At 29.3% G+C, this 17,510-nt stretch overlaps 1 protein-coding gene and 1 non-coding gene across 2 annotated transcripts; both read left to right on the forward strand.

Moving 5' to 3' along the window:
* The first annotated feature begins 828 nt into the window (after nucleotides 1–828).
* Trnam-cau (transfer RNA methionine (anticodon CAU)) lies at nucleotides 829–901 on the forward strand. The gene has a single exon. It is a non-coding gene; the product is annotated as a tRNA-Met (tRNA).
* A 15,851-nt stretch (nucleotides 902–16,752) lies between these two features.
* LOC129911278 (uncharacterized) lies at nucleotides 16,753–17,495 on the forward strand. The gene is made up of 3 exons (XM_055989015.1): nucleotides 16,753–16,841; nucleotides 16,894–17,412; nucleotides 17,480–17,495. The coding sequence occupies exons 1-3, from the start codon at nucleotides 16,831–16,833 to the stop codon at nucleotides 17,493–17,495; spliced, it is 546 nt and encodes a 181-aa protein (XP_055844990.1). The 5' UTR covers nucleotides 16,753–16,830.
* Nucleotides 17,496–17,510: the final 15 nt, after the last annotated feature.

The raw sequence follows: 17,510 nt of genomic DNA on the forward strand, positions 1-17,510 counted from the left end.
TGATATGAAAGTGTAAAAAACAACTTAAAAAACGAAGAAAATTGTGTTTGATGCAAAATTGTGGAGAAACGGTTGTCCGCAGAAAAAAAGTTTTGAGACAAACTAAAACTGTAATAAATTCTTGATTGGTTGTAAAAAAAATTTTTCAAATCAAACGTAGTTTGGCAAAGATAAAGCCAGATAAGGGAAAAGAGAACAAAAATCATAAAAACCGTGGTAACTCGAAAACGGGACGAAAACGAGAAAATTACCTCTTAAATTTTTCGACTTAAAATGACCTCAGGAATCCATGGTTTTCGTTTGGGGCGGTGACTGTGGGACACCCTGTATACAACGATATCGAGCGATTGGGCAATTTTGTCGTTATTCCCTTTTGTTTTTGTTGTTGTTTTTTTTTTTAGTTAGCTGTGGTTGATATGTTTTTTGTTCAGTTCTTATAATTATGTTAAGGGTCATTGAATGTGCATCAAACCTGGATGCACGAAGGCGAAGGGTAAAATAATGCAAAGTGTTATTATTTTTTTTTCTAACGTTTGGTTACGTTTGTGATAATGTAGTTCCATGAGGGGTTTATTAATTCAAACACGTAACATTATTGTATTACGAGTTGCAAATTGCAATTATTGCAATAAGGGTGGTTGAGATTTTTAAGTTATTGATTTATATTTTTATGTAGAGAATGTTTTTTTTTTTTAATACTTGTTGAAATGTGAAATTGATAAGAGAATATTCCTTCATTGATAGTGAATACAAATTTTTTGGAAATAAATTACATATAGGAAATAACGGTAACAGGACGAAATTGTAAAGTAACCATTCAATATACAAGCCTCGGTGGCGCAGTAGGCAGCGCGTAAGTCTCATAATCTTAAGGTCGTGAGTTCGAGCCTCACCCGGGGCATTATCTTTTTTATATTTTTTTTTTTTAGTATTCTAAAATTCTGATATCTCTAATAGTAGATAAAGACACAGTAGAACGATGAAAAAAAGATTTTAGATATAAATTTAAACATTTTTTTCTGTTTTATTATAGTAGGTAAGTTTGCTCTGTAGAAACGAAATATGTGATTTCATTACGTATTTTCTAGGACTAGTCAATCTTATGTTCAATTATTCTGTTAAAATAAAATGTACGACTTCAACTTGCTCTTAAAGGTCAAGTTTCTCAAAATTTTTAAAACTTTTTAATACATACTTATTAAAAAACAACTTTTTAAATGAGTTGGAGCTCCAAAAAATGGAACCAATTTGTATTTAAAAAAAATCAAAAACGTTAGAAAGTTTTTTTTTAAATTCATTTTTTTCTATAAATACCTAATTAAAATAAAATAAACGACTGGGGTCGCACGTAATTGCTCTTATGGTAAAAGTAACTCTTATGTTAAAGCTTTTTACGGAAAAAAATTTTGTTTTTTTAAGGAATTTAATAGGTGCGTCCCACCAAGAAAAAATCTCTGAGGGCTCATTGTCATTCTGAAAGAGAGCAAAATAATTTTGTGGGACAAGTTTCTCACATGAATCCAATTTTTTTTTCAAACCCAACACTTCAACGGCAACTTCAGACAATTGCAAATTTTCTTCAAATATTAAATTCTGATAAAAAAAATATATCAAAATAAGTTATTTCGTGAAGCAAGCTCAAAATAATAATATTTTCTTCAAATTTTCATTAAATTTTTCATGTTTTAGCAATTTTTTAATTTAGCAAATTAAAGAAAGAGAAAGAAAACTAAGAAATTGGATCCAAAAAATGTTGGTCTCAGAAATCTCAAAAAAAAAGTGAGGGCTCGGCTGAGATTTTTTGTCTTACTTAAAAAATCCCTTTTACACAAAACTAAGTATGCAATTTGATTTCTTGCATAAAAAGGAATTTTTAGAAAAAAAAATTCAAAAATCGTTAGAGCCGTTTTTAAAAAAATAATTTTGTATATATAAAAATTTTCTAACATTTTTCAAAAAAAAGTTGCTATGCCATTTATAAGAAAATATTATTTATTGAACACATAAAAACGAAATTTCGATAAAATGCATCAAGAAATCGATCTTTCAAAAAAAAGTTTAAAGTTTTTAAATAATGTTTATTTTAACGTTTTTGTATACAAATTTTGGTTGAAACCTGTGTTGTCGTTTACGAGAAATTCATTAAATCAAAAAAACCGTTCTATGACAGGTACCTACCGTTGATAACGGTACATAAAATAATTTTTCAAAAGTTATGTGTATTACTTTACAACAAAATTTTAATCAAAATCGTTAGAGCCGGTTTTTTTTAATAATTTTTCAATTTCCATTATAATGACAAGTAATTACCATTAGTTTTGGGTAAAAAAAAAAATCAATTTGTCCTCTAAGGATTCACCCAAAGCTGTTAACTACCAAGTTTGAAGAAAATAGCTCCATTAGTTTTTGCTGTAGCTGGAGGTTTTTACAGACGGACAGACAGACAGACAGAATTGTCGGACCCACTTTTTTGGCATCCTCCATTATCGTAATGTCATGTTAAATTGTTATCTCGAGTTCGATTTTTATCCGAATCCTTAACTTTTCCTTTGTATATCGCAAGTAAGAAATGTTAAAATTTTTTTTTAAATAAAGTAGGTTAGTAGGTGGTTAATATTGATCAACATCCAAAACCAAATTTCCAAAGATATTCAATCATTTATTTAAAAAAAAAAAATTATTTTTTTTTTTCAAAAATTTAAAAAATTAATTTTTCAAAATTTTCTTTTTGATTTAAAACATTATATGTTAATACTTTTGTTTTTAACAAATCGTTGAAATATATTATTCCTTTGTTAATCACTGGTTTACAAAATTAAACTTTTTTTCTTGTTGAAACAAAAATTTACTTTTCTGAATGTTTTCCGAGTGCTGAACTCGAATCCAAAGTCAGACAAAATTATCAGCCAATAGAAGAAATCGTTTTTTTTTTTTTTACTATTTTTGAAGTAAATAAGATTTTTCAAACTAGAACCAAAATATACTTTTCTGAAGGTTTTTGGTTCTTCAGTTCTTTTGCTAATTAAACACTAGTTTACAAAAAAATTAAAATTTTTTTGCACACCAAATGCCGTTATACTTTTCGTATAGATTTGAGTCCAGAAAATTCGAAAATTTCATCTAAAAAAATGTTTATGGATAGGTTTTCGAGATATGATTTTTCAAAGTTTTTTTGTCGTTATTTTTCCCAGCATACATAGTATTCAGGCTAGAAAAACCGGCACCTGAAAGCTGAATAAATAAGCAAGAAACACTAGAACTACTTTTCTGCTTCACTCAAGATTTTTAAGTACAATGTATCAAAATATTTAAAAGAAATCGATTTTTAAAGGAAATTTTTGCCAAAAAAAGAAAAAATCAAAATCTTTCGAGTCCTCATAGTTTTAAATTTTGCATGTGTAGTAGATAAATATAACAACATAATTTTCTTCTAAATCTATGGATAAATTACACGGTGCGACACTGAAAATACACCCGAGAAATAACATAGTGTAGGCTGTTCGTATGGTCGAATAATGCATAAAAATATTTTTGTTATATTTTTGGAACCCTCCATTTTTTTTTTATTTACAAAAAACCATTTTTACAGACCTTACGATGTAATCTATCAATATTTCAGTCATTTTTCTAACAACTCTCAATATGTTATATGTTTTTGGAAAAAGGATTTCCAGACCTTTTGAATGATGTATATAAGTCTGTTGTTTAAACAAATTAAGTGTAGGTTTTTATCCCACAAATCTTGAAAAAGTGATTTTTTTCCGAATTTTTTCAACTTTACCCATTTTTTTTTGCAAAATAAAACAAACAAAAAAATAAAGTAAGGTTATATTCTGAAAGAATATACATTTAGGCACAAATTGGCGTATTTTTTTATTGAATTTGACCAAAACTGCGGAATCTATGCTATTTTTTCGTAAATAGAAAATGTGGCTTTTCATGATGTGAATTGCAAGGTGCACAATAGGGTGTTCATTATTTTAAAATAATAAGAATTTCAATTTATCCTATTTTCGTGACCTTTTTTGAATCAAAATTATGATCCTAAGTGGGCTGTAGGTCTGTCTTGATAATTTTAATATTTCGTCGACGTTTCGGGCGTGATTACACCCTTCTTCAGGACTCTAAAGTAAACATTTTTTTTTTTTTTTTCTAAAAATACTAAAAAAATCTAAATTAAAATCTATACTTACAATATTATAAAATAATAAATTTTAAGATATTTCTTAAAATTTGTTTTGGTAAATTTTCTGGTATCTCTTTTTTATTTCTTATATTTTTGTAAATATTTTAAAATTCAAAAATTGAAGCCTTAAAAAAGACGTTTCAATTTATCAAATTTCAAAATAATGAAATCTAAATTTCACATTTGATACAAAAATCAAAATTTGACTTTCAAAATCAAACATGATCTTCAGAAATCAGGTCAAATATAAAATTTAGCTCTGAGCGCCTATTAACAGTATTATTAGTATTTAAAATGTGCAACATTTCTAATAACATACGTTTACTATAGTGTTTTTCTGTCTGTAAAATGTCAACATTGTTAAAGTCTGGCCTATGTCCTTCATCTATACAATGTAAAGCCAATGCTGTTTTTTGTGAGTGTCCGCTATTTATGTCTGATCTGTGACCAGCTAAACGATTTTTAAGCTTTTGCATAGAAGTTCCTACATAAACGGAAGGACATTGGTTTATTCCGTCACCTAGACATTTTATCTTATAGACAATATTTGATCTTTCACTTTTCGAAAATTCACCTTTTAAATTTGAAAACAATGAACTTCTTAAGATATTTGATGATTTAAAAGCTAAACGAACATTGTCTTTATTTCTTATGGGGGCATTTAAAATTCTATTTGAAAGACCTGGAATGTATAGAATACAATTTTCATACAAAAGTATTCTATACATTCCAGGTCTTTCAAATAGAATTTTAAATGCCCCCATAAGAAATAAAGACAATGTTCGTTTAGCTTTTAAATCATCAAATATCTTAAGAAGTTCATTGTTTTCAAATTTAAAAGGTGAATTTTCGAAAAGTGAAAGATCAAATATTGTCTATAAGATAAAATGTCTAGGTGACGGAATAAACCAATGTCCTTCCGTTTATGTAGGAACTTCTATGCAAAAGCTTAAAAATCGTTTAGCTGGTCACAGATCAGACATAAATAGCGGACACTCACAAAAAACAGCATTGGCTTTACATTGTATAGATGAAGGACATAGGCCAGACTTTAACAATGTTGACATTTTACAGACAGAAAAACACTATAGTAAACGTATGTTATTAGAAATGTTGCACATTTTAAATACTAATAATACTGTTAATAGGCGATCAGATTGCGAAGGACTGAGCAATATCTATAGCCAGTTTGTCCATAGAAATATTTTAGGCTAAATTTTATATTTGACCTGATTTCTGAAGATCATGTTTGATTTTGAAAGTCAAATTTTGATTTTTGTATCAAATGTGAAATTTAGATTTCATTATTTTGAAATTTGATAAATTGAAACGTCTTTTTTAAGGCTTCAATTTTTGAATTTTAAAATATTTACAAAAATATAAGAAATAAAAAAGAGATACCAGAAAATTTACCAAAACAAATTTTAAGAAATATCTTAAAATTTATTATTTTATAATATTGTAAGTATAGATTTTAATTTAGATTTTTTTAGTATTTTTAGAAAAAAAAAAAAAAAATGTTTACTTTAGAGTCCTGAAGAAGGGTGTCGTGTAATCACGCCCGAAACGTCGACGAAATATTAAAATTATCAAGACAGACCTACAGCCCACTTAGGATCATAATTTTAATAAGAATTTCTATGCTCCTAGGATCTTATATGGTTGGAAATAAACTAAAAAAAATATTTTCCAAGTTTCAAGTCTCTAACTTAATTCTAACCTGTGCCGCCAAGCGGTTGAAGTTTCTTATGGGAATAACATGGGGTTTCTTGGACCTTGTTCGATCAATTTTAAATTCCAGCCAAACCATTCGTTCAAAAAATTTAAAACTTTACAGACTCAAATTTAATAAGTGTTGCTATCATGTGAAAATTTTTCAGATTTGTAATTGTTATAATTTTAGAGATTTAGCTTGGTAAAAAAAGTCATTTTTTCAGACTTTTTCAAAAATCGCTTTTTACCCGTTTAATGTCAAAAAATTAAAAAACATACATTTTTAAACACAAATAAGCGTAGTATGTATATTTAAAATTTATATTCAATTCAAAGTTATATAATTAATTAGTTTTTTGTTTATTTACTACAGTACTTTTTCTTAAATCGGGAACACGTTTTTTGAATATCGATGTGACTTGAAGAATGAATACAAAACTAATTTTTTATATAACTATGAATTGAATTTGCATTTTAAATATACATGCTATGCTTATTTGTGAATAAAAATGTATGTTTTTTAAATTTTTTGCATTAAACGTGTAAAAAGCAATTTTTGAAAGCAATTTTTGAAAAAGTCTGAAAAAATGACTTTTTTTACCAAGCTAAATCTCTAAAATTATAACAATTACAAATCTGAAAAATTTTCACATGATAGCAACACTTATTAAATTTGAGTCGGTAAAGTTTTAAATTTTTTGAACGAATGGTTTGGCTGGAATTTAAAATTGATCGAACAAGGTCCAAGAAACCCCATGTTATTCCCATAAGAAACTTCAACCGCTTGGCGGCACAGGTTAGAATTAAGTTAGAGACTTGAAACTTGGAAAATATTTTTTTTAGTTTATTTCCAACCATATAAGATCCTAGGAGCATAGAAATTCTTATTATTTTAAAATAATGAACACCCTATTGTGCACCTTGCAATTCACATCATGAAAAGCCACATTTTCTATTTACGAAAAAATAGCATAGATTCCGCAGTTTTGGTCAAATTCAATAAAAAAATACGCCAATTTGTGCCTAAATGTATATTCTTTCAGAATATAACCTTACTTTATTTTTTTGTTTGTTTTATTTTGCAAAAAAAATTGGGTAAAGTTGAAAAAATTCGGAAAAAAATCACTTTTTCAAGATTTGTGGGATAAAAACCTACACTTAATTTGTTTAAACAATAGACTTATATACATCATTCAAAAGGTCTGGAAATCCTCTTTCCAAAAACTCTTGAGAGTTGTTAGAAAAATGACTGAAATATTGATAGATTACATCGTAAGGTCTGTAAAAATGGTTTTTTGTAAATAAAAAAAAAATGGAGGGTTCCAAAAATATTTTTATGCATTATTCGACCATACGAACAGCCTACACTATGTTATTTCTCGGGTGTATTTTTTTTTTTTTATTTTGTAGCACAGTGTTATTATAAAGATATGACCATTTTTGTAAGGATCAATATTTTCGACTCTTATAACTTGAAAAGCAAGCCGAATTTGAAAATTTTTGTCGGGTAATTTTTTGTAGGTAAATTAAATTTCTTATCGATATGTAACATTTAAAAAAGAAATTCGAATTAAAATATTGTAAAAACATATGAAAATATATTAAAAAAACAGGAAAAAAACCATATTTTTGATGTTTTTACAAATAGTCTATTTTTATCTTTTGAACATTTATAGATATTGAACATGTAACGGAGAAAAAAAGAATACTTTATTTTTCAATATAATAGTCACAAAAATAATAATATAAAAAATGGTGGCATTAAGTGTCCATTTTGGCTATAAATCAGTAAAATAGACTATTTCGAATAATTGCATAGAGAAAATTATGCATAAAGCTAATCACCTATTTCATAGTTTAAACTTTAGACAGTGACTTCTACTTCCTCATGCAACCTCAACACTAAATAGAACACATTCTTTCCACTCTTACCTCTATAAAGCCAGTTTATATCTACAAAACACCGAATGCAAGTCTTAATATTTGTGTGATGTAACGTTGCCTTTAAGATACATAAAACAAATTCCGCAACTATATTCCTTCCTTCCTTTATATTCGCGTGCTAAAGAAACAAAAGAAAGTACCTCTCACTTAAGATTGATATCATTTAAAGTTTTAGACTTCTTTTCTTTCCAACGTTCCCAGTTCTATATGACTACTGTTACCAGTATCAGAGTTCTGGTTTTTAGATTACGCCGCAAAATGCAAATGCAATTCGATCAACTTCACAGATAAACACGTCGTCTTTGGCTTATATGTAGTATGTTTACTCTCTTTTTCGTGTTAAAATTCCATTAACGTTCTTCTAGATATAAATTAGATTCTGCAAAAACAAATAATTAACCTTGAAGATTTATAATATATTAAGAGTTAGAGCTTGTTTTCTTTGAAAATCTATTAAACGAACAGAAACTGAGTAAAAATGGGGGAACAATAAGGAAGAACACTTTCTCAATTATTTTCTTCTTTATTGTTTTTTTGCTTTCCCGGATACTCTTCAATCAGATGTTAAACTAATTTTCTAGAATTTGAACCTGGTAACAAGGAGAGTTCAAAGGTTATATTCTCACAAAGAGAATAAAAAACGTGCTGATAAAAGAATAAACTTTCAACACCACCTCTTTTTGACCATCGAATATATCAATCTTTTGCTGACCATTTGGAATCACTCCAATATTGACTTTCCAATTGGCATTGGTATAACATTATTTTCCAAAAAGAACAATAACTCCACTTTGCCAAAGAATGAAACAACGATGACTTTAGAATAACAATTAGGGTATACCCACACTCTATACTTTTTCCCGCCAAATGCCCCATACAAAGTTGCATTATAGAATTTCACTCCGAAAAAGAGTAACATTTCAAGTTCAAAGCCAAAATGTATACTCGCCATTGAAATTCGCTTCGATTGGGACAAGTTTGGGGGAACTACACTGCTCTGTTGTTAATTGTTTCCGCTTGGGCGCAACATACCGTTTCATTCTACACGTAATATGTGTCACTTTGGGAAACGTTATGTTCGTGTTACGTTCGTTTGATGTCAAAAATTCCATAAGCGTAACGCTTGAGTGGATCATTAGATTATAAGGGGGAGAGTGAACCTAAATAAAATATAAAAATTATATGTGTTTTTTTGTAATCGGAGATGGGTTGGCCAGCGCCAGTTTTGTGTACCATAGTGCAATAGCGGCGGTATCAATTTTCTATCCGACAACATAATAAGAAACAACAACAAACAACATATTGTTGGCTGTAGTTGGCTGGCCATTCCACTTGATGTGCTATTGGACATGATCTGGGTGGTTGGAGTTGAAGCTGGTGCCAGTGGAAGCACATCATATATATAGAATTGCTCTTTTGGTATGGTTTGGTCATTGGTTTGGTTATGGTCTAGGAACAGGTTCAAATTGAGTTGTTGTCTATGATGTTTGTTTGTTGTTTTTGTTGTTGTTGTTGCTTTTTTAAGAATAAGATGCGTTTTTTTTTGTGATTCGAGTTGCGGATTTGATCAGACAATTATAATTGAATTGATAGTTATAAGTTGGGGTTACATGTGGTTCGATCGAATGGAGATATATCTATCTTCTGTCAAAACCTGCTGAGATAATTTAGATATATTTTGTTGTAATTCAATTGGACAGCAACATCACGGGGTATTGAATGAATGTATACTGTCCATAATATTTTTTAAATGTGAACTGTATCTGGCGATGATCATATTTATCTCATGGTCATATTGATTGGTGAAAATTAAGCAAAATTAACGGATGTGAACAATGTCTTGAACTCACAAAAAAGTTTGTCCCAAAGACCTTTTTAAGGATGCGAATTTTTGAAAGAAAAAAGTCTTCACGATGAATTAGGACTTCACGGAGAAAAAAGTTTGTCCCAAAGACCTTTTTTAAGATGCGAATTTATGAAAGAAAAATGTCTTCATTTTGAATAAGAACTTCACGGAGTAAAAAGTGTGTCCCAAAGACCTTCTTATAGATGCAAATTTATGAAAGAAAAATGTCTTCATGATGAATTAGGACTTCACGGAGTAAAAAGTGTGTCCCAAAACCCTTTTTAAAGATGCGAATTTATGAAAGAAAAATGTCTTCATGATGAATTAGGACTTCACGGAGTTAAACGTGTGTCCCAAAGACCTTTTTAAAGATGCAAATTTATTGAAGAAAAAAGTCTTCACGATGAATTAGGACTTCACGGAGAAAAAAGTTTGTCCCAAAGACCTTTTTTAAGATGCGAATTTATGAAAGAAAAATGTCTTCATTTTGAATAAGAACTTCACGGAGTAAAAAGTGTGTCCCAAAGACCTTCTTATAGATGCAAATTTATGAAAGAAAAATGTCTTCATGATGAATTAGGACTTCACGGAGTAAAAAGTGTGTCCCAAAACCCTTTTTAAAGATGCGAATTTATTGAAGAAAAAAGTCTTCACGATGAATTAGGACTTCACGGAGTAAAAAGTTTGTCCCAAGGACCTTTTTAAAGATGCGAATTTATGAAAGAAAAATGTCTTCACGATGAATTAGGACTTCACGGAGAAAAAAGTTTGTCCCAAAGACCTTTTTTAAGATGCGAATTTATGTAAGAAAAATGTCTTAATTTTGAATAAGAACTTCACGGAGTAAAAAGTGTGTCCCAAAGACCTTCTTATAGATGCAAATTTATGAAAGAAAAATGTCTTCATGATGAATTAGGACTTCACGGAGTAAAAAGTGTGTCCCAAAACCCTTTTTAAAGATGCGAATTTATGAAAGAAAAATGTCTTCATGATGAATTAGGACTTCACGGAGTTAAACGTGTGTCCCAAAGACCTTTTTAAAGATGCAAATTTATTGAAGAAAAAAGTCTTCACGATGAATTAGGACTTCACGGAGAAAAAAGTTTGTCCCAAAGACCTTTTTTAAGATGCGAATTTATGAAAGAAAAATGTCTTCATTTTGAATAAGAACTTCACGGAGTAAAAAGTGTGTCCCAAAGACCTTCTTATAGATGCAAATTTATGAAAGAAAAATGTCTTCATGATGAATTAGGACTTCACGGAGTAAAAAGTGTGTCCCAAAACCCTTTTTAAAGATGCGAATTTATGAAAGAAAAAAGTCCAGGGAGTATTTTCCAATTAAATTAAAATACCAATCACAAAATCGATTAATAAACACCAAATAATTTACAAACTGAAAGCACGAAACGGACGTGCTTAGTGTGTTTGATAGAGTTAATGACATTTAATAGGCGTGTTTAATTATAAAATCGAAAAGACAGACACAGCTTCCACCCATAGATCATCGCAGTTGATGTGATGTTGATTTGAATATAAAACGTTTTTAATTGAAATCGTTTAAGATAGGGAGTTTTCTATGAACTAAAAGTAATTTCTTAACAAGGGTAATTTCTGATTACGGACCTGCCTAAGATACAAAATTTAAGTCTAATAACAGAATTCTTTAGTAACAACTCATGTTTTAAAATATTTCTTCAAGTGCAAACTTAACATTTTTGTGATAAAAACAACTAATATTCTCTATTTCTATTTAACTTATATTCAATTAAAGAGTGTAAACCACCTTAGAGACACTTCTAACGGCTCCATATACTTATCAATTAGCAATTAGACATTTTGTTTACACAAACACTTAGAACTTGAGTCAAGGTATGACAAGTTAACAAGGTTTAAGCCATTTTTTATCAAATTTCTCCAAAATGATGCACCGATAACCTTTATCAAATCATAAAAAATAAAGCTAACACCGATAAGGTTTTTTTTAACATCGACTAGCTTTCAGTTTGTTTTCTGAATTTAAGAATGAAAGGTGTAAATTTGTTAAGTTCCAAGTAAAATGCGTTTCAGGTAGGTTTTATAAAAAGTTATTCTTATCATCAAAAATAACAGCTGATTTTTGTATGATTGTTTAAAGGTTATGTTGCACTTGTGGTGATGACGAAAAAACAAAATCTACTGATAACAAAGAAAATCGTAATCAAACTGTTGAATCTAAACAAATAGTTGTTCCGGAAATAAAAAGTGAGGTTATAACTCAACAACCTAAAAATGTAGAAGAACCAATTCAATTCGATAGAATTACCGAAGTATCAGTTGAAGAATCTTCGGTGCAGGAAGAAAGACCCCAGCCAGTAAATTATGTTCCACAACCATCACCAAAACCAGATCCAGTTCCGCCAAAAGTGGAACCTAAAGTAGAACCCAAAGTGGAACCCAAAGAAGATCAAAAAGAAGATGATATTATAACTCTCCTAAAAGCAGACCCTGAAATTGTTTTCAAAGACGAACAAGAAAAGGAATGGTTTTATAAATACGTAAGTTTAATTGAAGCAAATAAAGCAAAACAGAAACAAGTTCCACAGTCTTATACACCACCAACTTCTGTCAGCCAAAAATCAAATATTAACGTTGAAACAACTATTGAAGGGGAAAAACTGACCTTCAGTCAAATTGATCCCGACATTTACCGAGGAAATTTCAAAGGTTCTCAATTTCATATTATAAAAGGCAATGTTCTTGTTCATGATGATGGATACAACGTTTTCACCGAATCCGATAAGCAAGCTATTAAAACGGTTTACAATCGGGCTATGATAGGTATGCAACGGGGAATGAAAGAACTTCAAGGCGGCGTATCAGCTTTAAATGATCAAGAATCTTGGAATCTTTCATCTGGATCACAAATTAATACCAATTATATCAGACGAAATGGTGAGAATGCTAAAATGACCTTTAACGCTATTGGTCAAGGTCATTTTCGAAGTTTTTATGAAGGCAAAGAGTTTACTATTTTAAACGGAAGACTTTTAGCAGATGAAAGCTTCGATGAACTAGATAGACAACTAATTCAGCAGACATATAATAATACTCTTCTTGGAATGCAACAAGGCTTATTGGGAATGCAACAAGGTATGCAAGGAATGCAAGCTATGAAAATGAACGCAATTGGTCAAGATGGAACAAATATTACAAACGTTTCTGTTGGAGGAACAACTTTTGCCGGCTCAGAAGGACAAAAATCAATGGCTGTTGCAGGAACTACGAAAGAAGAAGTAGAATTCGCACATGTTTCGAAAAATCTTGGAACCGGTCGAGAGACTTTACGGAAAGCGCATTCTTTAAGAAACAACAAGCGGAGAAATCTTCTCCAAGAAGGGGTGATGTTTAAATTTCAACCATCTGGAACAGTGACGGAAGACATCAATAATAAAAAGTCACCTAAAGAGCCTCAAGACCTTGATGATGATATTCATGGAGAAAAATTAACATTTGAATATTGGGACGAGTATATAAAATCTGAGGATGAGAAGTTAGAATATAATAACAGAAAGCGATTTGAGACTGTTGGTTTTGATGGTCCAAAACTTTATCCAGAATGGACGTACTAACATTAACATTTGTTTTTTTTTTCTAGAAAAATATGTTCATAGTGTAAAGATTTTTTTTAGTATACATACGCTTTTTAAACTATATTTTTTTCAATTCAATTAGTATAAATTTTTTTTATCGAAACAATTTTTGTGTAAATTACATATCTCCCAAATAAAGATAAGATCCAATTTTTTTTGTAAAAAAAAAAAAATAAAGCAACGTTATTTTATTCATAAGGAAAATTGATGTGATATGATGGTAAGAATCTTTTAATAGATATGTTGCGGGTTTTCAAAATTTTAATTTTTTCTAACATCTTCGAAACCATATAATTCTTATTTGGACATTGATCTAAGCAAAACAAACCTTAAAAAATCATTTAAAAAAAAAATCTATAACAAAAAGGTTAAATAACTTTTTTTCTTCCATCACATTTGAATCCATTTTATAAGATAACCTACAGTAAGTTTTATATCATATAAAAGGTTTTTATTAAAGCTTTAATATGATGTTTCAATCATATCTGTACGACATCTTGAAAAAAAGTTACAATTTTTAAAAGCCAACCATGTCGAAATTTCAAACTGAGATTAGGGTTTTCACTTCAAAAAACACAAACATTTAAAGGATTCATGAAGTAAATCCTCCATGTATGCAGTTTGACAGTATGTTTCAACCAACAAAAAAAATGCTACTGGTCAGAACGAGGATCTTCTGACACCTTAACGAATATTGTCAAAATGTTTTTTCCTTTACAAATAAAATTTTATTTACATGCACTTTATCAAGATTTGATAAAAAAAAACAGGCTCTATCAAGCACACAAAATCAAGAAGAACTTTTTAAATAATTGTTGTAACTAGGTAATTAATTTTTAATTCTTACCCATCTATGACTTTTCTGACCAACTTGTGAACAACTTTTTTCATTATTCATTATTGTTTTCTTCATGAGAATAAATCTATAAAACACTATGTTTATTGGACATTTATCGAGGAAAATCGATCCCAAATTCAAAAATTATCTTGGGTAAGAAAAAAATAATTCCCTTTAAAAATTAATATCTGAGCAATGAAAGATATTAACATTCTTTATATGCAGAACGAATAGCATTTCTTCTAAAAATCAATACATTAATGAAGTTTCTATCATAAGTATTAACGGAGTTATTAGCATTGACATGAGTAAAGGCATACCAAAGTAAGCGTTTTCATAAATCATCGCTAAAGGGTATTAACTTTTGCAGATAGAAAGTTACTGTAGAACAATTTTTTTCTTAGAATATACCCAAGAATCATTCCTCAAAATGTTCTTATCTCATTCCGGGCCACCCTGTATACACTGACGGAAAAGCCACCATAAAACAACGTAAAATCAATGAAAACCATATTGATTCAACTATGATTCGGAATGATTTTGCGTTGAAGATGAACATTTTAAAATCAACGTGGAAAAATGTTAATTTTTGATGGTTTCGTTTCTTAAAGCAATATAAATCAAAGTAGTTAATCTTTGAAACAAAGACGTTTCAACTTCAATTTATTTTTTCCCTCGGTATACCTACTAAAAAAAGTAACAAAAAAAAAGAAGGGTTTTAATCAAATGTTGAAACCTCTCCGAACATTATGATAATTTATTTTCGTATTTAAAACGTTTATACCATAATTATATAAAGATCAATAAAGTTCTAAAATATATATTTTTGGTGAACACAGCTGACATAAATGTTGTTAATTTTTTAAACTTTGTAATAAAGTTTTGTCTACAAAATTATCTTGAGTGAAAGGGTTCTTTTAAAGAAATGATGAAATTCGGAATTAGTACCACACAAAAATTGGGACAAAAATGTTACCCCAATGAAAATTGGTACATTTATAACAGAATTCAAGAATCTAAGCAGTCTATAAAAGGGTGTTTTTTTTTTGCGAAATAAAAATAAATTACCTACGAAATTTATTAAAAATGTTGTCTTTCCCATGCGAATTACGAATGAAATAAGTCTATAAATTTTGTTCATGTGAAAGGGTGTTTTTTTTGGTGTAGAGACTGGAAAAAATAAGTAATAATAATGGTACCCTATTGAAATGCAGAAATTATGTTACTTTTGAGATTGTAAAAAAAAATGGTGTTTTTTGAGTGAAAACAAAATTGATGGGCCACCCTAATAAATTTTGGTAAAAAACGTTTCATTTGGGATAGAAAGCAAGAATAAAGAGTTTTCTTTAAAAAAAATTAGGGAAAAGGGTGTTTTGTCGATGTGTTTTGTCGTGTATAACGTCTGAACTAGAATCCAAAGTCAGAAAAATTTGATTGGCCTTCGTTTTTGAATTGTTACCGTTATAAAATGCGAAAAAAACGTAACTGTGGCTGTTTTCGAGGTTGTGTTTTTATATGGCTTAATTCATTATAAACAAATTAGTAACGATTCTTCTTCAAAAAACTGTTCAAATCTTTCCGATATCTCTTTTATTGTCCGAGATATCTTAAGTTTCAATTAATAAGCCGAAGACAAACTAAAATTTATCTAAAGTTTAAGTTACTGGTCACAAAACTTTTGCCCCAAGAACCAAAATATACTTTTCTGAAGGTTTTAAGGTCAGAAATATTCTATTAGCCTTAATAAATGGTTTTTCGGTGAATTATGTAAATTTTGAAAAAGTAAAAAAAAATGTTCTTATAAATTTTTTTTAACTTTGACCTCGAATATCTTTCAAATGGTTAGATTAATGAAAAAAGTTTATAAGACCTTTTTTTGCTGGACAATCTGTTTTTAACAAGAATAATATCTAACGTTTTGATTGGTTACTATAAATTTTCAATTTGTTATAAAATTAAGAATAAAAAACTAATTTTTGGATATCGAAATACGTTTAGATAAACGAAAAAAGTGTGTGAAAAGACCTTTTTTGTAGAGCGTTCTCAATTTCCTACAATAATATGTACCTAAAGAAATTCGCTAAAAAGTCGATTGATAAAAAAAATGATTGATGTAAAAATGGAAAGAGCTCATATTTGGTGAGTATGTTATATAGCAATCGATTTTTTGGAGTATAAAATCAAAAAAATATTCGGTTTTTTTTAACCCACCCTAATGTATCTATTTACATGCCAGAATTCGATGACTCAAACAAGTTCAATTGAAATTATGAAAAACCATTTAACTGTTTCTATTGTACCTCACTCAAAGGCAATGTAAACCACCTTGACACACGTTTAAAGGTTTTTTTATAACTACCTATCAATTGTTTACACATTTTCAAGACCTAAATTTTCATATCTCACAAATTAAATTCAAGATAAGAAAAGGGGTTTTGACTATAATTCTTATCATATTTCCCCGAAATAATGCATCGGATTCGATCATTTTTTTATCAATAAAACAAAAGAAGAAATAAAAAAAAAACTGTGATAACAAGACTTATAACGAATAGTGATAAGAAATCTATATATTTTTTTTTTTTCTATCAAAAAAAAAATATTTCCTGTCTTGCAGTTTATTTTGTGAATTAAACAATGAAAGGTGTAGGGTAGAATAAAATTTCAAACAAAAATGCGTTTCAGGTAGATTTCTAATAGTTATTCTTATCACAAAATAACAGCTGATTCTTTAAAGGTTTTGTTGTACTTGTGATGATGAAGAAAAGCCAAAAACTGTCGAAAATCGTTCAAAAACTGTTGAATCCCCACAAACAATTCTTCCCGAAGTTATAACTCAACAACCGAAGAATGTAGTGGAACCAATTCAATTGGAATCAGTTCAAGAATCTTCAATCCAAGTTACAAACGAAGAACCACTGCCACAAGTGACAAAAGAAGAACCCTCAAAAAAAGAACCACCTCATCGAGAACCGATTCCAGTACCAAGAAAAATTGAAGAGAAACAAGATGATATTTCAACAAAAGACAGAGAAGCCCCTCAAAATCCTACCGAAATCACAAAAAAAGAAGACTTACTTAAAAGATTAAATATGATTATAGCTGAACAAGTCGCTCAAGATCGTATTCCTTCTGTCACCCAGCCTTATTCACCTGTCAACAAAAAGTCAGATTTTAGTGTTGACACAACTATTGATGGTGAAAAACTGACCTTCTGTCAAATTGCACCCGATTTGTACCGAGGAACCTTCAAAGGGTCTCAATTTCATATTATTCAAGGCCAAGTCCAAGATGATTACTTTGTTTTCACTGAATCTGATAAGGCTGCAATTAAAGTAGCTTACAATGAAGCTA

The sequence above is a fragment of the Episyrphus balteatus genome, chromosome 1 (assembly GCF_945859705.1).
Source record: "Episyrphus balteatus chromosome 1, idEpiBalt1.1, whole genome shotgun sequence".
Lineage (NCBI taxonomy): Eukaryota > Metazoa > Arthropoda > Insecta > Diptera > Syrphidae > Episyrphus > Episyrphus balteatus.